Source organism: Heterocephalus glaber, unplaced genomic scaffold, assembly GCF_053883595.1.
Source record: "Heterocephalus glaber isolate CG9 unplaced genomic scaffold, H.glaber_assembly_v1.0 deba00001600, whole genome shotgun sequence".
In the NCBI taxonomy this organism is placed as follows: Eukaryota; Metazoa; Chordata; class Mammalia; order Rodentia; family Bathyergidae; genus Heterocephalus; species Heterocephalus glaber.
Genome location: NW_028258372.1, coordinates 16,749,225 through 16,773,290, shown reverse-complemented (window position 1 = coordinate 16,773,290; position 24,066 = coordinate 16,749,225). Strand labels below are relative to the sequence as shown.

Genomic DNA, 24,066 nt, shown 5'->3' with positions numbered 1-24,066 from the left:
AATATCTGTAGGTTGGTGATAATAATGCCTGTTCTTCAGGGATGTAGATAATGATATATAAGTTATCTTTTTTTTTTTTTTTTGGTACTGAAACCACTGAGCTAAATCCCCAGCCCGGCCCGATATATAAGTTATAATAGTATCAGTAGTACTAGAGTTCCTGCTGTGTGCAAAATACAGTGATCAGTACAGAGAAAAGTCAGCAATCTTATTGTAAAATGCAAACAGCTTTCTTTTTAAAGATTCTCATCTGCGAATCTTTGGATAAATCCTTCCCAAGTTCAAATACAACTTAAAAAGGAATTATCAGGACAACTGATAATGTACGAAATAATCAAAATGGGGTACTATTAGGGAGATGATATTAAGAGATTCTTCTGGCCAGAACACAAGAATTTCTAAGTCCAACCCCAAATCACTCACTTATCCATGATCATCTTTCAGGGATGACATCTGCACATGGAATTAGGAAAGGCAGGATACCACAGCAGTTTTGGCCTCAAATCCCATTGAAGAAATGCAGTTAGCTCGGACTGAATTTTAAATTTAGCTCTCTAGTTAGATGATAAGATGATACTTTCTGAGAGTCAGGAGGAAGACACAGTAGACAAAGAAAATGTGGCCAGTCAGTGTTTCTGAATATAATAAATCATATCAGGTCTTCCATTTCCTTGAGAGTGGAGTTAAAAGATGAGTTACTGATAAATCCTTGTGAGAATAATGAAGAGTTGAATGAGCTGGGACTATACTTTCAGTTTCTCTTTCACAGACATAAATAAGCATGATGTTTACAATTAAACAACATTTTAAGCTAATTAGAATAAAATTCTCTCTTTCTTTCCTCTTTCTTTCTCTCTTGCCTGCCTGCCTTCTTGCCTGGCCACCCTCCCTCCTTCCTTCCTTCCTTCTTTTTTCCTTTTTTCCTTTTTTCCAGTACCAGGGATGAACCACTCTGGATCTTGCACTTGCCAGGTAGGCGTGGTGCTACTGAGCTACATCCTCAGCCCTTAGAATAAATTTCTGAAATATTCAAACTTGGAAAACTGTATTGAGCTTGAGAACTATTTATATTTTGGGGGAGCTGGTGTTTGGGCCACCCAGTGAGAATGTGTGGATTTACTTTAAGGATGGATCATAACATATGTTTTAAATTTTGTTCAACTTTTAAAAATTGATAGTTGAGGGCTGAGGATTTAGCTCAGTGGTTTCGCCACCTGCTGTGCAAGCCCAAGGACCCGAGTTCAATCTCTAGTACCAAAAAAAAGAAAATTGATAGTTGAAATAATTTCATATAGCTTTGCGAATATATTAAAACTACTTAGCCACTGGTAGAGTTTGCTTTGAGCTTCTTTCTTAAAATTATTTTACTTTTTATGGGTGTATAGATAGGAATTTATGATAAAAATAGAAATGAAATCAGATTGGCACAGGTTCCAGACAAATCTATAGACTCAATTCTGTCTGTTGCCAGGTTTCAAATCTTATGTTACAGGAATTGGTAGGTTATGTTTTTAACTTTAACCTGAAGACTAAAAATGGCTGTAAGAGTGGACATTGGAGAACTTAAGAGCAAGATAAGGAAAAGACTAGATAAAAATGTATGAAAAGTTATCAGTGGCGCTCGGGATTTAGCTCACTTGTTTCGCCGCCTGCTGCACAAGCACAAGGACCCGAGTTCGATCTCCGGTACCAAAAAAAAAAAGTTATCAGTAAGTATTTCTGGACAACAGGATTCTCTTAGCCTGTTTTCTATTGCTGTAACTGAATACCCCAAGACTGGGTAAAGAATAGGGATTTATTTAGTTCATGTTTCTGGAAGGCTGGAGAGTCTAAGAGCATGGTGTTGACATCTGTTCGTCATCTGGTGAGGTCTTTCCTGCTGATTCATGGCAGGGCAGAGAACATCCAAGGTTCTATAGGGCAAGCAAACCAGAGAAAGCTCATTTTTATAATGAAACTACTCCTGAACTAGTTCACTCATTCATGAATGTGTTAATTTCGTAATGGGAACAGAGTCCTTATGACTTAATCACTTCCCAAAGGTCCCACCGCTCAAATATCTTTAATGTATGACTTTGTTGATTAGGTTTCCAACACATGAAATTTGAGGGGTCACAAACCCATAGCACAGGGATCGTGGCTGCTTTTGTCTTCATTATTATATGTTTAGAATTCTAAGAGCTGGGGATTTAGCTCAGTGGTTCCAGCACGTGCCTTGCAAGTGCAAGGTCCCGAGTTCGATCCCTGGTACCAATAAATAAATAAATAAATAAAGATTTAAGAAAAGAATTCTAGAAAATGGGCAAGTATTGCTTCTCTGAGTAAGAAGAAATGATGCATCAACAAATATTTGTTGAATACATATGCTAGGAAAATGAATACAGTGGTACCTCGGTTCACAAACTTGATTCCACGATTCTAATCGCAAGTTGGACAAGAACTGAATGAAATTTAGTGGTTAGGTTTGATGACCTCATGGGGAAATTTGATTCAGTTCTCATCCAGTTTGGTTTGTGACCAGAATCGTAGAGAGAATTGAGATTGTGAACCAAGGTGCCACTGTATGAGTGAGACACATAACCTCTGCCATTTATTGGATGGGTTGAGGGGTGAGGCTGGGCAGAGGTGGGAATAAGGTAAAACATAAGTAATCATACTTTATATTTTCTGTAATGTGTAATATTTCTTCTCCCCAGAGTTATAAACTTAGGTGTGGGAGAAAACATTTTTGAGAGCATGGAACAGAAGAGATGAAATATAAATCAAATGTTAAATGATAAATTCACTGGATAACTGGACGGAAAGAAGACTTTTAGGAAGAGATTAGCATGTTCAAAAATGAACAAATTGAAATCTTGAGAGAACTGTTGTATTGCTACATACATTTGGCCGTCTCCCTCTGGGTTCTGCATCTGCAAACTGAAATATTTAGGAAAAAAATTGTGTCTATTTGAACATGTACAGAGTTTTTTCTTGTCATTTAAACAATTTGCCATAATAACTATTTAGCATTTACATTGTATTAGGTAATCAAAAGGTGATTTAAAGTATACAGGAGGATTGCTTCATTTATATGCAAATATACCATTTTATATAAGAGCTTTGCACATCCACAGATTTTGGGATCTGCAGTGGATCTGGAAAATCTCTCGTGGGTACTGAGGGACTACTGTATAGGTCTGAGCATTAGGTCTAAGAAAGGGAATGGTGGAAGATGAAGCCAGAAGGAACAAGCAATGGCCAGACCATAGAAGATCTTTTGTATACTATGCTAAGGAATTTGAAACTTAACTCTGTACACTGTAGAACCCATCAAAAATTGGAAGTAGAAGGGCCAGGGATGGGTTTAACTCAGTGATTCCACTGCCTGCCTCGCAAGTATAAGGTCCTGTGTTTAATCCCCGGTAACCAAAAAACAAAAAAACCCCAAAAACCCATAACTTGAGATTTGCCTTTTGAAAATACTAGTTTAGAGTCAATGTAGATATTAAGTTGGAACAGAGTGAGATGGAAATCAGGAAGGTGAGATAGATAAATGTTGTAACATTTCAGGCAGGGAAACAAATAGATCCTGAAAAAGACAGTGTGGTATGGATGCAGAAGACCAGTTAGATATGAGAAGTACTGATAGGATAGAATTTTTAGGATATAGTGATAAAAGGAATTGGAAAGAAAGGAGTCTAAAATGATGGCAGATTTTCTGCTTTAGATGCCTGGGCTATAGACCAGAAACAACAAAACAGACACATGCACACACAAATACCCAAAACAAAAAAGAAAGAACCCAAGAATAGAAACAAGATGAGTTTTGGTTGCTAACCCATAGGCTATAAGAGTCAAATGATCTGTTACTCAGGAGAGTGTCTGAATCAGTGGGATTTGGGAGCTGAGGTAGGCTTATATTTCAAAAGGTGTGTCTGTCCTAATCCCCAGAACCTGTGAGTGTTACCTTCTGTGACCAAAGAGGTGGGGTGGGGATGGGAACAGAAGAGTGGTGTGCTCTTTATAAGTGTTGTAGGTCTGTCCTGGGTTACTGGGGTGGATCCTAAATGCCGCCATCACATATGTAAAAGTGAGATTTCTGCACACACAGTGGAACAGAGAGGTTTGGAGTTACTGGCTTTAATTATTGCAATGATGGGAAGAAGCAAAGTATGGATTCCTTGCTGATCTCTTGATTTTGTCCTAGTGGTGCTGATTTCCAACTTCTGGCCTCTAAAACTGTGATAGAATGGCCAAGTGTGGTGGCACATACCTGTAATCCCAGCCACTCAGGAGGCTGGTTGAGTCAGGGTTTTATTTTGTTTTGTTTTTTCTAAGCAAAATATTTATTAGTACATTTTAGATATATATGATAACACCCATCATACGGAATTTGCACCTGCACATGATATATCCTGCCTCTTCTTTTTTATTACCCCCTCCCCGCAAGTCCCCCTTCTCTTCCTATATGCAAAACCTTTGTTTCCATTTTTTCCTTCTGTTTTTTTTCTTGTCCCTTCCTTCCTTTTTCCCTCCCCTTCCCTTGTTCCTCTTCCCATTTGAACATTTTTTTCCCATTTCCCAGTATCTATTATACATTTTAGTCCTTATTTCTCCTTTCGGTTTCTCACACCAGAGAAACAATGCAGCATTTAAACATGTGTATCCAGTTTATTTCACTTAAGAGTGTAGTCTCAAAAAAAAAAGAGTATAGTCTCCCTGTCAGCATTACAAGTTTGAGGCCAGCCTGGACAATTTAGCAAAACCTTGTTTCAAAAAAAAAGCAGGGTGCCAGGGATTTATTTAGCTCAGTGGTTCTACCGCCTGCTTTGCAAGCGCAAGGTCCCAAGTTCGATCTCCGGTACAAAAAACAAAACTACGAGAGAATGTGTTTTTGTTGGTTTAAAATACCTAGTTTATAATTGGGGCAGCCATAGGAAACAGTACAGCAGCCATTAGCGTGGAGTTTGTAATGAAAAGGAATGAGCATGAATGACTTAACTTAGGAAGAATGACAGAATGAAAAGGAATGAAGATAGAAGTTCTTGTTACTGGCATCACTCAGAAATCTGTTATTTTGGATTAGAGTGTATTTCAGAAACTGAATATAAAATAGTTTCATAATTGCTATATTTGATAAATATTTTGATGGAATGCTAATAATCTCCTGATTGAATGCTAATAATCTTTATCTTTTGTATAAAATGTGAGTCATATCAATAACTTATAAATTTGTGTCCTTAGTGCTGAAAGTTGAACTCTTTTACATTTTACTCTTATTTTAGTAACTCTTTCTGATATTTTCTGAATGCTATTTTATATTCATTTTGCTTGAAACCAGGAATTTAATATTTGTTTTATTTTCTATATTCTCTATTTCCAGGCAATTATCAAATTTGTTCAAAATATTTTTTCACTTTATTCTCCTTTCCATGGCCGAGTCCCTATGGTCTCCATTTAGCTTTTTCAACAGAGCTTACTCTTAACTCTAGTGGTCTACCAAGAGCCTTACAGTCTCTTTAAATAGCACAGTGTGTCATTACTTCTTACAAATCTTGCATGGCCACAAATTGTTTACTGTGACAAGTCTGAATTCTTTTGTCTAAATGTCAAGAACATCTATCATTATTTTATTGACACACATCCGAGGTCTAATTTGGGACAAATTTTATGTAACAAATTTCCTGAGCTGGATTAAGGAATGTGTCTCCTGGACCAATATTGGTTTGTAAAGTTTCACTGGAAATGTAACATTATTTACTAAAAGTTTTTTACAGAGTAAGTATATTATGTAGCTTTGGGAAATATTTTCATAAGCACTTTGGGCTAGGACATTATAAAACGGCAAAGGTTGTGCTAGACTGCCTGCTTTATTGGTAATTCTGGTTAATATCAGGGCTTTTTGGTGAGTTAGGACTCCAAGTTGAGGGCCAGAGATGAATTGTTCAGGACCACAGAAGAGGCATTAAGCACATTCAGGCTTTTTCTTCTCTTTGCTTTCTTTTCTCCTTCAGTACAGCTTTCAAGCTTATAAGTACAGACATTCCTCATTTAACAACTGAGTTCCATTCCTGTGATGAGGTTGTTAAGTGAATTGATCGCTAAATGAGGAATTGATATAGTATGTACAGTGGCCATAAATACTTAATCTTACTTCAAGGGAACCCCGCCCCCCCATAAAGTCAGGAAGTAGTAAATTGTGGCAAATAAGGTACCAAAGATATACCAAATTTGTATAGCAACTACTGTTTTAGGCAAAGGATGATATGAGCATAGGTAAAGCAAGCAATACTGGATCTGTCAGGTTGAAAAAGGATCTAAGAACTTAAAATACACCTTAAAAGAAATGCCAGATTTGAATAAAGAAGGATAAGCATAGTCCTGATTAAAATGTCATCATGATTTTTTGTAAATGTGAAAATTTATGAGAGCTAGAGAACCTCCTTATGAGACTGTCTCACTATAGTTCAGGCTGGCCTTGACCTCTGGATGATCCTCCTGCCTCAGCCTCCTGAGTGCTGGGATTATAGGCATGTGCCACCACACCCAGCCTTAAAGTTAATCTTAATGTGTTTTTTTGTTGTTGCTATACCTTTAATTTCCTGTTAGCTATACCAAATCTTCCACCTTGTTCCCAACAAGTTTTATGTTACCTACTTCCCCATCACAGTCAAGGTCCTGGGTTCAATCACCAGTACCCCTCCTCTCCCACCCACTCCACACACACAAGAAAGAAAGGTTTATTGACAAATAGGAATCATAGTCTTTTGTAATGGAAAGCCAGTTTTTGTTCCTAAAGTACTAAGTTCATGAAATAAACAGGAAAGAGGTAAGTGCTCAGAGTAAAGTTGTATAATGTAGAATTGGTGCTCTCCTTAGAATTTCTAGTAAGCTACTATGTTGGGAGCCCTAACAGTGGGCAGGGTAGCTGCCAGTTTAGAGATCCTATCTTAAGATAAGAGATCCTGAAGTATTAAAGGACTCCTGTCTTAGGCACCTTCCTGTGCCTAGATCTCTTATTAAAAAAACATAGTTTTTTTTTAAAAAACAAAGTTCTCTGTTTCACACTGTTGTGAAAAAGGTGAAAAAGATGGTCTGTTGTAGGGTGGTTCCTCTGGGATGGTTCTCTGACTCAAGGCCATGTGTGTTATAAAAAGAAGAGCTTCTGGGCCAGGGATTTAACTCAGTGGTGCCACCACCTGCCTTGCAAGTGCAAGGTCCTGAGTTTGATCCCCGGTTCCAAAAAAAAAAAGAGCTTCCATTATGAGTCCTTTTGAAACTGTGGACCTGCATAGGTCTGAATCAAACTTTTTATTTGTCATATCCAGTCATAATGTTATGGAAAATAATACTGGAGATGAAATATGGAATATTAAAATATGAAATATTATATCTCCCAACCTGTTAACTGTATCCACCAAGTTCCTGTTCTCTAGAAATGGAAGAATAAGTCTTAGGAACAACAGAGGTTAGAAATGGCAAATAAACATATGAAAAAATGTTGAACATCACTGGTCATTCGAGAGATGCAAATGAAAACAACACTGAGATTACACAACACCCCGAGAAAGAATGGCTGCTATCATGAAATCAACCAACAACAAATGCTGGCAGGGCTGTGGGGAAAGGGGAACACTGCTCCACTGCTGGTGGGAGTGTAGACTGGTGCAACCACTGTGGAAATCAGTATGGAGATACCTCAAAGAAATAGGACTGGAAGTCCCATTTGACCCAGCTAGTCCCCTGCTGGGTATCTTCCCCAAAGAATTAAAAGAATCATACCACAGTGATATATGTGCACCCATGTTCATAGCAGCACAATTTGTAATAGCTAAAGCTTGGAAACAGCCCAATTGCCCATCAACTGGAGACTGTATCAAGAGAATGTGGTTTTTTTTATAAAATGGAGTACTGCTCAGCCATCAAAAAATGAGAAATTAGAGACATTTATAGCTAAATGGTTGCACATTGAGGTGATACTCTTAAGTGAAATAAACAGGACACATGTGTAAATACCGAATAGTTTCTCTAGTTTGAGAAACTGAAAGTGTAAATAAGGAGTAAAAGATATAATAGATAATGTGAAGTAGGAAGAAAAGGGGCAAAGGGGAAGGGGAAATGGGAGGGGTAGGGGAAGGAAAGAAGGGAATGGAATTAATATGAGAAAAAGAAAAAAATGGAAACAAAGTCTTTGTAAATAGGGAGGGCAGGGGAAGGGGGAAAAAATAAGAACCAAGAGAGTATGTGAAGGTGCATATCTCCACTGATGAATGTCATTATATTGTACACCTAAAATGTACCAATAAAAGGATAAAAAAAAAGAGTAGGAAGGTATTTATGACAGGAAAACTCCCTGAGGGGCAGGAAGAGTCCTGAGTGGGTAGCCCGGGGACCCCACTTTACAGAGGAGTTTTATAGGGTGAAACCCATATGGGTACAACATGGGCCACAGCCATGATCATCCAATAAGGTTGCAAGTGTAGTCACTTAGGTCATAGTGGTCAGTTGGGAATCAAGTCACGTAACAAGTGTGGATGGAAAGAACAAAGATTCCCCTAGGAAGTGGTGGGTCCAGAGCCCTTTGGTCACCCACTGAGGTGGTAAATGTCTATCTAGGCTTCATTAGGCCCAGTGTTTGTCCTTTGAGGAAGTATGCAGGTCTGGCCGTCTTGCCTTTATCTTGAGGCCTGGTGTTCAGCGGATGTGTCTCTGGTGCAGCTGTGGGGTGTTTCGCCTTTGTCCTGACCCTCTTGAGGACCTGGCCCTATCTGACTGCCTATGGGATTTCTACCTAGCTCATCTATCTGTAATAATAAGAGTGCCAGTAGAAGTTGTGCTTTGTATATTTCCCATTTGTTGATGTCTGTGTCACTAACAGCTTGCAAAATAAACAGCAAAAGAAATGAGTTTTAGAAATAAATGGAAATATAGTTAACAAAAGAGGTGGGAAATGTTTCACGTTGTTGGGGAGGAAATATACTTTTTTCTACAAGCCCTATGGATTTGTACTTGAGACAGACTCCTGTAACAAAAGAGAGATTAACAAAAGAAAGCTAACAGATTTACTAATTCAGGCAGTACACATGATTCGAGAAACCATAGTGATAAGTAATCCAAAACAATAGCTTGGGACTCTGGTTTATGTAGCATCTTCAAGAAGAATAAATTTGTAGAGAAATGACAAGACAAAAGAAATTGGTTTTAGGTTTCCTAGAGTGGAGAAACTGAGGGTGAATTTATGGAATGAAACTAAATAGGAAAAAAAATGGTTTTTTGCTGTTTTAGTCTAGATATATTTCCAGTAAAGAAGAATTTCCGCCCTGCTCTGCCCTGCCCCGCCCCGCCCCGCCCCTAAGGTTTCCCTATGCAGTCAGGGCTGGCCTTGAACTCACTATGTAGCCTAGGGTGACCTTGAACTTGCAGCAATCCTGCCTCAGCTTCCCAAGTGCTGAGATTACAGGTGTGTGCCACCATGCCTGGCTAATAAAGCTTTTGAAGATTTCTAAGAATACAGAAAATTTCTAGTCTTAATAAGAAATGAATACTCTTCTGTATTCATTTATTAATATCTCCACAGTAGTTGACTCTATTGATCATTCCTTCCTTCCTCAGATACCACCCTTCTCAATTTCTCATAGCTTTCTTGTCTTTCCTTGATGATTGCTCTTAGTCTCCTTCACTTGCTCCTTTCTTACTGTTTGTGCTCTCTAAATGTGGAAGTTCTTCAGTGCTTACTCTTGGATCCTGCACTGAAAAATTGTTTTTAAAAGAGTAGGGCCGGGGATTTAGCTCAGTGGCACCACACCTGCCTGGCAAGGGCAGGGTCCTGAGTTCAATCCCCAGTACCCAAAAAAAAAAAAGAACATATAGTAAAATGGACCATTTCTAATTGTGCAGTTCTATAAGTTTTAATCCATATATAGATTTGTGTCATTGCTACCACAGTCGGGGTATTGAATAGTTCATCAACCCACAAAAAAAATTCCATAAAATTCACTTGTTGATCATGCCTTCCCCAACGCCTGGCCACCACAATAGTTTTGTCTTTTGAAAATTGTATTATTTTGCTATTGGCTTCTTTGGGTGACTGACTCACCATAATGGTTTTGAGATTCATCTAAGTTGTGTATAGTAGCCTGAGATGTCAATAGTTTGTTCCTTTTATTATTATTTATATTAATGGGTTTATTGTTATTTTAGAATTAATAAATATTATTAACATTTCTTAGCTTCAAATATGGTAAATAATGACAAATGCAACTCACACATAGAAAAGATCTTTGGAGACCCCAGTAATTTAAATTATCAATTTGACAAGATATGCATAACATAAAGTTTACCACTTAAGTGTTTTTAGTTGTATTCTTGACTAGCTGTAAATATACTGACAATGTTATACAATCATCCATTTGTTGAATTAGATTTTGGGAACTTAAAAATTGTAGCTATTTCACATAAATGAAATCACACAATATTTGCCTCTTTATGTCTCATTTCACTTAGTATATTGTTTTAAAGTTCATCTGTATTATAGCATAATTGAAATTTTGTTCCTTTTTATGTTGAATAATATTTTATGTACTTAACACATTTTATTAATCTCTTTACTCTTAGCTATAATAGCAATTAAAATATACTAGTAATCTAAATACCAGATTTTATTGATTAAATAATAAATCATATGGTATAGAATCTACATATGGGGAGAATATGCATTATAGAGATCCTTTTCCATAATTTTTCTTTTAATAATCCAGAGAAGAAGAAATTCAGTCAGGTGTTTGAAATTGAGTCATTTCTTGAGGTAAGCTTTAGTCATTTACTCTTTCTCCATGACATTGACAGTTATAAAGGTTAATTTCATTAAACATAGGTTTTTAAAAAATGTTGATAAACATCAGGTCATTCTTTCTCTAATAACATTAAAGTATAATTTATGTTGTAACCTTAACTTTTAGCTATTTCAGTCCTGCCGTCATGTAATTTTATCCTGTTACTTGTATGGACCAAAAAGAGTACCTGATGTATAGCAGGCACTTAATAAATATTTATTGAAGCAGTGAGTGTTGTCAGCTACACAATTATGAATACTTTTTTATATTATTTTTGTAGGACACACCACCAAAGTCATCCATTAGATTTTACTAGTTTAATTCTTACAAGGTTACCTCACTTTCAAGTTCTTAAGTTTTATTTTTGTTCCTCTGTATTAATGAAGATGAGGCTTTGAAAATTTTCAGTACCACTGTGCCAGTCTTTTAAAATATATTAAGCTACAGAACCAAAGTGAAGGCAGGTACTTCCTGGCTTTGGCTCTGCAGCTGAATCAGATCATAACTATTTCTTTGACTTTGTAGTTGAGGTTTCTTGAACTAACTTTATTGATGTAAAAGATGAGTCTTATTCGGCGTTTCCTCTTTTATTTTAAAAGTGTACTTGGGTGTTTTCTGGTAAACAGGTTTCTCCAAGGAAACATTTCTCTGAGGTCTCACCTCATCATCTCCTTAAAATGAAAACCTTCCCGGATATACAGATCCTTAGTGTATTTTATTATTAAGCTGTTACTCATATGTATTTGATATAGCCTCATGTCTTAATTTTATTTACATGTTTTAAAAATATTCCAAAGCTTCTAAAGTAACCTCATTCCTATTCTGTCTTACTGGTTACCAGATATCAGGTTACTCTCCACCCACTTAGGGAGTTGTGAATGCTGATCCTTTTATTGGTTCCCTCTGGCCACTGCGTACATGAATAAATGCCACATCCATGTGTTATTGCTTATCTGAGTGGAACTCTAAGACTTCCTCTTAGAGAACAGTTTAACTTTGGTGCTTCTGGCCAAAGGATGGTCCTGGGTACAGTTCTGCTTCCAGCTAATAATTATGGCAGGGATCAGGACACATTGCTTTGCTGCTTGTGCAGTGAGGCCTCAGGATCTGCTCTCCCCAACTGGACAGGTATGGTTCAGAGATGATAGTTGGGGGGAAGGTAAATAAGCACAATATTCAAGTATGAAGAGATACTTAAAAATTAATATTACTGTTTTATCATCTTCATTCTTGGTCAGTGAAGCTTTATGTGCCTTTTAAAAAATTTCATAGTAGGAATCTTATTAAATAATGTAATTTATATTAAGATATATGTGAAGAACTTAAACTGTATCAAAAACTACTAAAGAATTTATCCGACTAGCTAATAGATTTAAAGTAATATTAAAAATTATTAGCTCCTTAGAGAATATATAATCAGATGAAGCAATTCTGGCAAGATAAATAAGTTTATAAAATACTTGAAAATGCCTAAACTGAAAATTTTGTATTTTAATTTCTCCATTTACTACCTGACAGATTTCTAATATTACTAATAAAAATTATTGAATGACCAATTGGGGGAAAGTATTTTTAATGAAATTAAACAGTAAGTTTCAGAATTACCTCAGAATTTAAGTTTAGTTAGTTTGATTCTAAATTTTAATTTGTTTAATCATGATACTTTTGTACAAGTTGTTACTTCAGTTTTATTTTTGTTGTGTCCTAAAAGTGTATCAATAGAAAAAATAACCGAATTACTTTAATTGTCATAAAGTATTTCTGCTACCTGGGTACTTTCCAAATATAAATAAAATTCAGAGTCTTCTACTGTCTCACCTTAAGTCCATGATCTACCTTTATATGACTGATTAATTGGAAGATTAGTTAACTTGCTAAGTTATCTTAACACTCAGTAGTCTCTCATGTTGTTCAAAAATAAAACAATCTCAGCCTACACACTCTGGGCGGGGGCACAGCACATCTGAATCATCCAGACATGTCTGTGGTAACTGATGAGAAAAGTGGCAAAGACTAGACCCGCTGGGTAACACTGTGACATTTACTTGCCTTCTTCCCACAGGCTTTTATTTTATCTTGTTCCTGTCTTTATTTCTTAGCATGTTCCCCTCTCTTTAATTAACTCTTTATGATTCAGTATGTGTATATATTTTTGGCCTCAGAAAAATTTTGGATTTTTTTCCTTCGGAAAAGTTTTTCTTTTGTTTTGTGCTAGTGGGTAGGACAATGTTTCAGTGGATATCCTGTGCAGACGGATTACACAGGAAATTAGCCCTCAGTTCTATGAGAACAAAACAGTGAGTGGGAGGAAAGAAGAAAGAAAGGAAAGAAGATGAAGATCTTCAGACTCAGAAAGACAAGGGAGGAAGGGGAGTAGGGAATGAAAATGATTGCTTTCCAAGTTGTGGTTCTTTTAGTACTTTTACCTCAGAAATGATTTTTATCCTGTATTTTATTACTTTGCACTGTGGGATCTCATTCTGCTTTCTCCTTTCGTCAAATAGCATGGTTTTAAGGGACTAACCTGCCTTTAACAGTCTTCCTTTGGGTTGGCGTTCTTCCCCAGAAGAGTTGAACCACATGTTACAGATATGACCTTATACCCTGACAGTCATCAGTACAGAATAACTGATCATCCTGGCTCCAGAGTTTTGTTTCATATTCTGTCCTCTCATGGCATCCTCTATGAGTATGGCAGTTTGCATAATTTATTCAGTCAACTTTTTATTTTGTTTGGTGGTACTGGGGATTGAACCCTGGGGCTTTGTGCATACTAAGTGCTCTACCACTGAGCTACATCTCCAGTCCTTTTTGATTTGTTTTTATTTTCTTATTTTGAGGCTGAGTCCTGCTGAACTGCCTAAAATAGCCTGAAACTTGTGAACCTTCTTTAGCCTCCTGAGTAGCTGGGTTGGAGGCATGTTATGCCTGGCTCAACAAATCTTTTTTAAAAGCTTCATATATAGACATTAAGTTCACTAATTAGTGAACAAAACAGAAGAGTTCCTGTCCTCCTAAAATTTACATTCTATTGTGGGGAGTTAGCTAATATACATGAATTTAATTATTTAATTACTTAATTAAATAATATGTTTGCTGATCATAGGAGCAGTGGAGAAAAATCAGGAAGAGAGACATGGGAATGTGGGAGTGTTCTTAGACAGATGTACTTTAAAGAAGGATAGTCACCTGAGTTCAATCCCTGGTACCAAAAAAAAAAAAATCTTGATAAAGAGGGGTAGTCAGAAAACACCATAGTCAGAATATTATTTGAGTGAAGTGTCATGGGGACGAGTGTTTTAGGCAGAAGGAAAAGCCGTGTTCAAGCAATAGCAATGAGGCCAGTGATCAGAATGACGTAAGCTGGGAAGAGTAATAAGAGAGAAACTGAGCAAGACAAATTGTGAAGGGCTTTGCAGGCTCTTTAAGGATTTTGGCCTTTACTCTAAAATGGGGAGTCACTGAAGAGTTTTAAGCAGAGAAGTAACACAATCTGACTTAGGCTTTTAAAAGTGGTTGATATGTTGATAATAAACAGCAGGGAGCAAGTCTAGAAATAGAAACTAATAGAAATTAGCAGCCTAGTGAAATAACTTAGGTCTGAGATGATGGGGGTGACAAGGTGGTGGCAGTGGAGATGAGAGAGAAAGGAACAGATTTTAGATATATTTTTGAAGGCAGTGCTAATAGCAGTTCTGAGTGGATTAGATGGTTTGTGAGAGCAAGAAAGGAGTCATGAATGGTTATAAAATATTTGGCCTCAGCACCTAAAATGAAATTAACTAGATGGAGAATTCTGTTGCAGAAGGGGATTTGGGGTAGGGGTAGCAGAATGGAAAGTAGTTTTGCATATTAAGTTCAAATAGTGTTATTAGGGTTTAAGTTTGAAGCCCAGCACAATTCCTAACATACATTAGATTTTCCCCTCAAATTAAAATCCTAAATTTAAATATATTGGGTTCACCAAGTAAGATGTATACTATTTTTTGTCCTGAAGGGTTTAGGTTAGCTTCAGTGTCTGCTTAGTACTATAACATCTCTAACTTGGTCATGGATAGTTCAGAAGTTTTCCTCAGGGTTGATGTTTTCTTTTTCTCATGTTTTCAAATGGGAGACTTTTTCCTCTTCTAAAAAGAATGAAATGTACTTAAAGTTGTTGAAAATCATTAGACAGAGTAATAATTAGAAAACATTGTAATGTGTTACCTCTGTCATGGGCAAAAACCATTTATTAGCATGGATCATGTGGTGTTTAGTATGAACCATAATAAATGTGAATTTTTTTTCCTATACTTCCTTTTGGCAAGTCTTTTGATTTTAATAGAAGACATTTTGTAATCCAGTGGAACTTCTGCTAGAGTTGATAATTTTTTCTTTAGAATAAAGAAGAATACAGAACATGGAACCCGTTTAAAGAATGTTTCTTATCATATGGGACTTTGTTTATTTGGTAATCCTAAATTGGTTATCTGGGCATATAGTTCAACTGTTAAATAAGGAGCAACATATCTGTTTTCACTTTTCAGGACATCTTTAAGTTTAACCTAATAGTCTAATGTAAAACAAATTTTAATTAACTCTAGAATTTTAAACATATACAGTATTTTTTTTCAGAGCAGGGAGACATGTGGGGAAGTGAAACAAACTCTTAAAATTATTGGGAAATTTACAGATTTCAGCCTACAGTAAGACTTTCTGTCTATATCATATAGTTATGAAGCCCTCTCCCTGCAGTACTATGGATTGAACCCAAGGCCTTCACACAAAGCTACATCCCAGCCCTATTTTAATTTAATTTAAGTAAATCTGTGTATGTATGTATGTATGTATGTACATATGTATGTATGTATGTATGTATTTAGATACAAGGTCTCACTATGAAGCTCACATCAGCCTTGAACTCATGATCCTACTCTCTTAGCCTCCTAAGAGTGGGAATTACAGTCATGCTCCACTGTATCGGGCTTTGAAGCCCATTTTTAAACACTGGCTAATGTGATTTTTAAGGTTAAAATACATCATATTGTTTCCTGTCACTTATATTTTTTGGGTAAGTTAGTTCATTCAGCTAATACAGTACTTACTGAACACATTTAATCTTTGGTCCCCCTTCCCCCAAAAGATCCAGTTCTTACCCTAAGGAGTACATTGTGAAGTTCAAAAAACAAACATAGAGAAGGATTTAAAATAAAACCACACATTTAAAGGTTTTTTTCCTCTACAAATATGATAAAACAAATTTTAAATTAAAATTGAGTAGAAAGAGACAGGCATAATAGAGAAATGTTATATGACGCAGACAATTGGATAATTTACCTTGGCAGATTGATAGAGGGTAGATAAAGGTGTTAGGCTTTTGAGGACAGTTGAGGGGGTGTATGAGCTTTCCTAGGGAGAGATTATTGATTCCTAGGGGAGCAGAGTGTTGTGAAATGAGAAGTCAGCTAGTCACAAGAAAAGGAGGCTGACAACCCATTCCAGGCATACCAAACTGCATGAACAGAGGCCAAAAGGTGGAATGCAGCATCGTGTGTGTTAAAGAGGTGTGGAGGAGGGAGAGGGGAAGCTGGAGAAGTAGGTCTTCACTTACTGATCAAGAAAAGTCTTGAAGGCCATGATAAGGAGACTTTAGCTTGATGATGAACTGTTAAAATTTAAGAAAAGTGATGTGGTCAAATTTTTGTCTTAAATAGATCACTTTGCCAGCTGTGTGGAGGATGGATTTGAGGGAGACAAGACTGGAGGCAGTAGTCCAGGTGAGAGATGTTGGGGATCTGAACTAAGGCATGAAAGTAGAGATAGAGAAGGGGAATAGACATAAAATAAAATCACAGATTCAAGGGGTTTTCCCTCAAATATGATGAAACCAATTTTAAATTAAAATTGAATGCAGGGGGTGCCAGGGATTTAGCTCAGTGGTTCCGGCGCCTCCCTCCCAAGTGCAAGGTCCCATGTTTGATCCCTGGTACCAAAAAAAAAAAAAATGAATGGAGAGAGGCATAATATTATGTGACATAGATAGTTGGATAGTTTGCTTTGGCAGTCAGCCACTAAAAACAGTCTCAAAGATCAAGAAAATCACCACTGGGGCCGGGGATTTAGCTCAGTGGTGCCGCCGCCACCTGCCTTGCAAGTGTAAGGTCCCGAGTTCAATCCCTGGTACCAAAAAAAAAAAAGAAAATCACTACTGGAAGAGCAGTGTATTTGTGTATAACTGACTAGGGCTGTGGAAAACAGGTGATCTTTAAGATGATATAGAGATTACCTATGTAGGATAAATAAATACAGAAGCTATAAAACTTTGAGAAAGAGATAGGTCTTACAAACCTTCAATTGATGGTAATGTTTTCTAGGACTAATTACATTATCAACATTTTACAAAAATCTGCCCTGGAAAAGAAATTTCAGTTTAAAAAAAAATTATTAAAACAGTGAATAATTGTAAACCATTATAACATAAAAAGATATTTTGTAGTGTCAAGGATATTCTGCATTAAACCACAGCGTGTTCTTTCACTTACCAGATAATTTTAGGATTGTCTTGCCAGAAGCACTATTTCTATATTTTTTTATATATAAATAGAGCCTGGATTTATAATATACTTATAAAACATAACCATTTCTTATTTTACAACAAAATATCCTATGTTTTATAAAGCTAGTAGTCTTTAAAATTTTTTTTGTTTTGAGAAACTTGTACCTTTGCTATGAATTTATGTCTGATTTTAGTAAATGCATGTAAATCAGAACTAAAGTCTTGTTTTGTGGTCTTTTCTCTGTTTTGTTATATTTTCAACAAATAAATGGCAGCCTCATGCTTAGGAGATGCAGTAGCTATTTGCTCCTTCTTCATGACTCCATAAACTGTACAGTTCTATCCTACTTTGGAGTTGTCAGTATAGACCAGCAGCTGAAATACTGCGTGTACCAATTCCTTTCCCTTTTTGTGTCTTTCAGAAGCTTTGCACCGCCCCTATGGTTGTGATGTTGAATCCCAGGCACTGAATGAAGCCATCAGGTGGAGCTCCAAGGAGAACTTACTTGGAGCCACTGAGAGTGACCCTAATCTCTTTGTTGCACTTTATGATTTTGTAGCAAGTGGTGATAACACACTCAGCATTACTAAAGGTAAGGCTTCTATGTGGCATCCTCTCACTTTCTAGCTTTCATTTATTAAGAAATAAAGAGGTCTCTTTTGGTTTCTGCCACTAAAATTATAGTGATTTGGGCCCAGAAGCTTATGTTTCATTCTTTTACTTTGTATAAGATACTGCCCTAATAACTCTACTTTTTTTATATAACTCTACTTTTTAGGGTTTATTACGGATAAAATGAGTTAAAGCACCTTAGAAAAAAATCCCTATTCTCAGAATTCTATATTATTTATAATATGCTAGCATTCATCTACCACTAAGGTAAGACTTACTAAATGTCTGTTCTAATTGAACTATGTTTAAGTCAAAGTGCCAGGCCCCAGTGCTACTCATAAGTGCTATGTGTGGACTGACTGCTCATGAGAACTGTTCATTACCAAGTCCACAGTGAGATTAAGAACTTGCACCCCAAATATAAACCAACTATATCATCAAGCACACAACTATTTTGTTCAGCAAACATTTTCAGTTTTGGAACATGACTCTGCACAAAGATAATAGCCCAATGTTTACATTGTGATACAAGGCTCTTACCTCATTGTGGACCACCTTTGAGTGGCACGGGTCTAGACAATCTAAATGTCTACCATTTGTGTTGCTAAGGGTTAATGAAGGAAATAGTAGAAAGGAGTTCTGTTGTAATAGAGTAGTAATTTATTTCAGTAGCAAATTCTTATAAAAGGGAATATTAAGAACATGACCAAGTAAAATCACCAATTATTTTTTGAACAAGGATGAAAAAAGTGGAACTTTTATGAGAAACAGGAAAATGGGGTCATTCTCATTGTCCACATGAATTGGATGATATGTAAGGTTCGGAGCAAGGTTTCAGGTGGTAATGGTTATCTTAAATCAAGGAGACAAGCTTCTTCCCATTTAAGGAACATACTACCTTTTATATAAAAATTTTATATACATCATCTTTTAAAAGCAGTCAGATTCATCAAAAGCAGAACGCCTTAAAAGTTTCTCAAACTGAGGTGTAGGTATGTCCTGAATGAGTATGATTACATATATGCATGTGTCAGGAGTTTCAAAGTCGTAGCAAAAGTAAAAGTACATTATCTTCTGGTATCAGCTTTGCTTAAAGATTTTGGGTAGCTTTAGGGCAAGGTGGTGAAAATATGTGTATATACACAGAAATTTGCAAAGCAATGATTCAGAACATTCTTTCCTATGTATAATTTTCTTTTCAGTATTTTCCAAGGTAGCTCAGTCACCAAGGAAACATTAATAAAGTCTGTTATTTCTCAGTTACCAGTTACAGCAACTAGTAGTGTACTTGCTGCTTAAGGACTGGGATTCCCTTTATTTCATGGCCAACAGTGGGTTCTCTTAAAATCCATGAAATACCAGATTTTAATGCTGGGTTCTTATTAATATAAAATGATACCACGCTAAAGCTACTTTATAATTTTAAAAGACAGTATATTCTAAAATTAAAACAATTTGAAGATGATACTTTGCTTGAAGTAAAAAGAAAAATTGTGCTGGACACAATGGTGCCTTGAGAGGCTAAGGCAGGAAGATCTCTTCAGCCCAGGAGGTTGATGCCAGCATAGGCAACATAATGAGATATTGTCTTAAAAAAGAAAAGAAAGTTCCTTTTAGGATTCCTCTGCCAAAAGCCCCAACATTTGCCTCTTTACCAGGTATTGCCCAATTTATTTCCATGGTAGTAAAAAATAAAAACTCCTGGGCTGGGAATGTGGCTCAGTGGCCATGCCTACCTGACAAACGAAAGGTCCTGAGTTCAATTCCAGTACCAGAAAAAACAACAAACAAAAAAAACCTCCTGTAGTAGAAAATTCTAACTACCAAGAAGAAAAGAAAACACACAAAAACCTAGGATATTTGACTATATCCTTATTATGATAGCCTGTATTTATCAATTCTGTTTAAAGACAAAGCAATATAAACAAAATATACTCACAAACTTAAGTCTTTAATTCTTATCCTTATAGGCCAATACAGAAAAGCTATAGAACAACAAGTTTATTTTATTTCTTCTGGCAAGGTTCCTTTTTTCCCTTTTTATTTTCTATATAATTGGCAAGTACACACGCACACACACATGTGCGCACACATGCATGCACCACTATGCCACACATACTGCTGTCTGTATACAGTGTATGTGTTTACATATATGCTTGTGTATGTGTGTACATACACATTTTTGTGTTTTTTCTCATATCCAGATGTCTCAGATGAGGTAATAGAGGATGATAGAAAGTTATCTTATGGTAAACATTCCTGTAGGCCATTAGAAAAAGATAGATGGCTACCTAAATAATTATTTTGAATTTTTCCTCAGTAGCCTTTGCTGGTAACTTCTGGGCCATATGCTTCAGATAGATTTGGCTTTCTTTTGCTTTCTAACACTGAGGAAATAGGTGTGAGCTCTGTAGGAAGACTTGCATCTCTTAGAGATTAGAGCCTAAGGCACTACAAGGATCCTTAGATTAACATTTATGTATTGCTAGTGATATCTCTTTCACCTTCCTTGTTTTGCCACAAAGCTTCTAATCTCCACAAGTATAAGGGCAAAATATATATTGATATCTAAACTTAATGTTCACAACTTTAATAAAAAAACCAAGCTCATTGAAGTTTACAGCAAAGATACACTAAGTGACTTTGGATTTGGACTCCCAACTTCAGAGTCAGCTTCCCTTTCCACACACTAATTTTAGAAGAATGGATGGGAGTGATTCATTCTTTATGGAAAATGGGAAGGGAAAACTATATTGGGAAACTGGAACTATTTTAAAACCGAGTCCTGGAAATGATTGTGTTTTAGGAGTCCTCACTGCCCACCCCTTGTTCCACTAAACACTTTTCTTGCGGAAGAAAACATTTCTGAAAACTCTTTGGTCTGTGGTTTTGTTTGTTTACATCGATAGTTTTATTGCCTGTTCCAAGAGAAATTTAAAAGTAACTTTGTATTTCATATGTCTTATCGCTAATCCTTTTTTTTTGGTTCCGGGGATTGAACTTGGGTCCTTGCGCTTGCACAGCAGGCAGCGAAACCACTGAGCTGAATCCCAGGTCCGCTAATCCTTTTTTGTTGTTAACACTGAACCATATAAACTATTTTGAGGGAATGTGAATTTTATTTTTCTTGCACTATCATATCTAGCCATTTCAGTCATCTTTGTATGCCATACAGTTTCCTGAGGACAGTTTTTAGATGGTATATATAAACTTTTAAAAACCTTAAATACCAGAAAGCCATTTCTGACTATGTCCATGCAGTTTAAAGCTACTAAAGAAATCAGTCAGGATGTGGTGAGCAGCCAACTGTTTTTTCATCATTTAAAAAAATTGGGATGTAAAAGTCTTTGATTCGGTGAGTTTATAGTTTGACATTACACTGCATCCATTTGAAATAAAATCTTAACATCTTTCCTTTCGTTCTATGATGAATTCATGACTAGGTGAAAAGCTGCGAGTCCTTGGTTACAACCAGAATGGTGAGTGGAGTGAAGTTCGCTCTAAGAATGGACAAGGTTGGGTGCCAAGCAACTACATCACTCCAGTAAATAGCCTGGAAAAGCATTCCTGGTATCATGGACCAGTGTCACGCAGTGCAGCAGAGTATCTACTCAGCAGCCTAATCAATGGCAGTTTCCTGGTGCGAGAAAGTGAGAGCAGCCCTGGGCAGCTGTCCATCTCGCTCAGGTACGAGGGCCGTGTATATCACTACAGGATCAATAGCACCGCAGATGGCAAGGTAAGACTTTCCAGTAACCCCCTCTAGGTGTGGGCTGGCTGCTCTGTAGAAACAATACTCAGATTGATAAAGTGGACTGTAGTTTTTAATGTCCAATATGAAATTAAAATATTTGCTTTGTGAGTTCAGGTTATTTGTCATGTTAGAGAGACTTTGTTCTTTTCAAAAACAATATAATTAAATTAAAAACAAGTATATTAATAAACATAAGCTAGATTTGAAGGTAATGAAAGAAACTTCTATATAAGTTAGCTGTTCTAATCATCAATTCTCAGATGTTCAGTACATTAATGTAAAATTTCTAAATTAACCTTGTGTTGAAAATTAGAATGAGCTTTAATGTAAGTTCACAGAATAATAATTTAGACTTCTTGAGACTGGTGTTGATCATTAATTTATGTTCATGTAAGTAGATCATTTAGTCATTTAGCAGTTTGTATGTTGGGAAGACCAACCATCTGAGCATTAATGTGTTATAATGAAACTGTTATATTTTATAAATTATAAAGCCTGAGCTTGTGTCAGTTTCTCTTCTATTGAACAGTAATTTAGGTTGAGTCCTTTTTTTTCCATTCTTCCCCTCTGTGTGGTATGCATCGTAGGGGGGAAGCATGGGCTTTGGAGCAAGCATCATTTATTCACTTTGTGACCTTACATAAGCCTCAGTTTCCCTATTATGAAATCCTACTTTTCATAGTATTGTGTAAAGATTAAATGACATTGTACCAATAAAAGAATTTTTTAAAAAGATTAAATGACATTATTTCTGTAAAACATAACTGTTGGTACAAAGTTGAAAATAATTAGATTATTAGTTCTCTGTTTTTGCACCAGCATACATACATAGTATGTTGCCTTGTGGCTCAAACAAATAGAATCAGTGAGCCATAATGTAAGAGAGACTCAGCAGTTTCAACAGAAATGAGCACACGTGTGCCAGAAGATAGGTACAAGAATCAATAGGTAGTCCAAATTGGAAACACCCAAATATCTAAGAATAGTAGAATGGATTAATAAATTGTGATATGTTGATTAAATGGAATCTCTAACAACAACAGAAATGAATATAGAGTTCTACACAAAGCACCACAGGAAAAACTATGGCCTGCCAGCTGCCTACTTTTATAAATAAAATTTTGTTGCAATACTGTCACATCTATTTGTTTATATATTAAATTTATGGCTACTTTCTATTACTAGGCAGAGCTGAGTAGTTGCAACAGAGACCTTATAGCCATAAGGCAATAATATGTGTCTTCTCTCCCTGTATAGAAGTTTGCTGGTCCCTCCTGTAGATGAACCTCATACATATAAGATTGATCGAAAGGGATTAGTGATTGCCAGAGGTTTGGGATGGGATAAGTATGGTTTTCTTTCTGAGGTGATGAAAATATTTTGCAGTTTAGATAGTGATGGTTGGACAACTTTGTAGATATACTAAAAAACTACTGAATTGTATAAATGGTGAATTTTATGATATGTGAATTATATTGCAGTAAAAGATGACTGAAAGAAGATCTTAAATAATACATATTGTATGATTTCATGTGCATGTGGTTCAAGCAAAGCTAATCTAAGGTGTTAAAAATTAGTATAGAGGTTACCTTTGCAGGAGTAAGTAGCTGGTGGGAGCTGGGGCTTCTGGGGTGCTGGTTGTATTAAAATTCTTGGTGTGGGTAATATTTACATGCGGAGTTTATTTTTAAACATCATCACTTCTCCATTTGTGAATTGTATACTTGTGTGTGTACAATAAAACAAGTTTCTTTTTAAAAAGCAACAAGCTCCCTTGAAAGATAAAGCTGGAGACTACCGTCTTACTTTACCCTTCTTATTGCTTATTACAAATTAACCATTTTGTTAATAATGCTCTGATGGTCCAATTGTAGTTCTTTTTAAAAAATAGCCTAGATATTCAAAAGCACATTGTAATTAAATTAAGTTACAAGATAATTAAAATTATAATACCCTCCTCCATATGCTCTGTGCAAGATTCTTGGGTAGCATTTCATTAACTTTAGCAGTATACCAATCCCTGTCATCTACTTTAATCAGAACATCTCTCTTTTTAGCTTTCTTATATATTTGAATTCTACAGTCCTGTTGCTAAGAAATTACTTAGAGACCAGTGAATTTGATGATCCACAGAGAAACATTGAGCTTTCCCCCTAAGTCTGAGTTAATTTAGGAAGAATAGGAAGGGTGGTTTAAATAAAATTTAAGCTTAATACCTTGGGAAGCTGAGGGAGGATTGCAAGTTCAAGCCCAGCCTGGGCAGCTTAGCAACATAACGAGACTCTGTCTCTAAATGAAAAAAATAAAAAGGGGTATGTAGCTCAGAGCAAAAGACTTCAGATCAGTCCCC

At 36.2% G+C, this 24,066-nt stretch overlaps 1 protein-coding gene across 11 annotated transcripts in view; it reads left to right on the top strand.

Moving 5' to 3' along the window:
- The window catches only part of Abl2 (ABL proto-oncogene 2, non-receptor tyrosine kinase), a 143,720-nt gene that overhangs the window by 67,010 nt on the left and 52,644 nt on the right, over nucleotides 1–24,066 (top strand). For 3 of the 11 annotated variants that reach the window (XR_015444542.1, XM_087194376.1, XM_004853359.3), the window contains exons 1-4: nucleotides 10,663–11,942; nucleotides 16,508–16,570; nucleotides 17,772–17,942; nucleotides 21,406–21,701. Coding sequence is in view for 10 of the 11 variants with exons in the window: in XM_087194376.1 (XP_087050502.1) it covers nucleotides 11,741–11,942; nucleotides 16,508–16,570; nucleotides 17,772–17,942; nucleotides 21,406–21,701 (732 nt within the window). In the remaining variant the exon portion in view is untranslated. Of the gene's footprint in view, nucleotides 1–10,657; nucleotides 11,943–16,507; nucleotides 16,571–17,771; nucleotides 17,943–21,405; nucleotides 21,702–24,066 lie in introns of those variants that run through there. The other 8 variants (XM_004853361.4, XM_004853358.4, XM_004853363.4 and 5 more) reach the window with 6 other exon arrangements.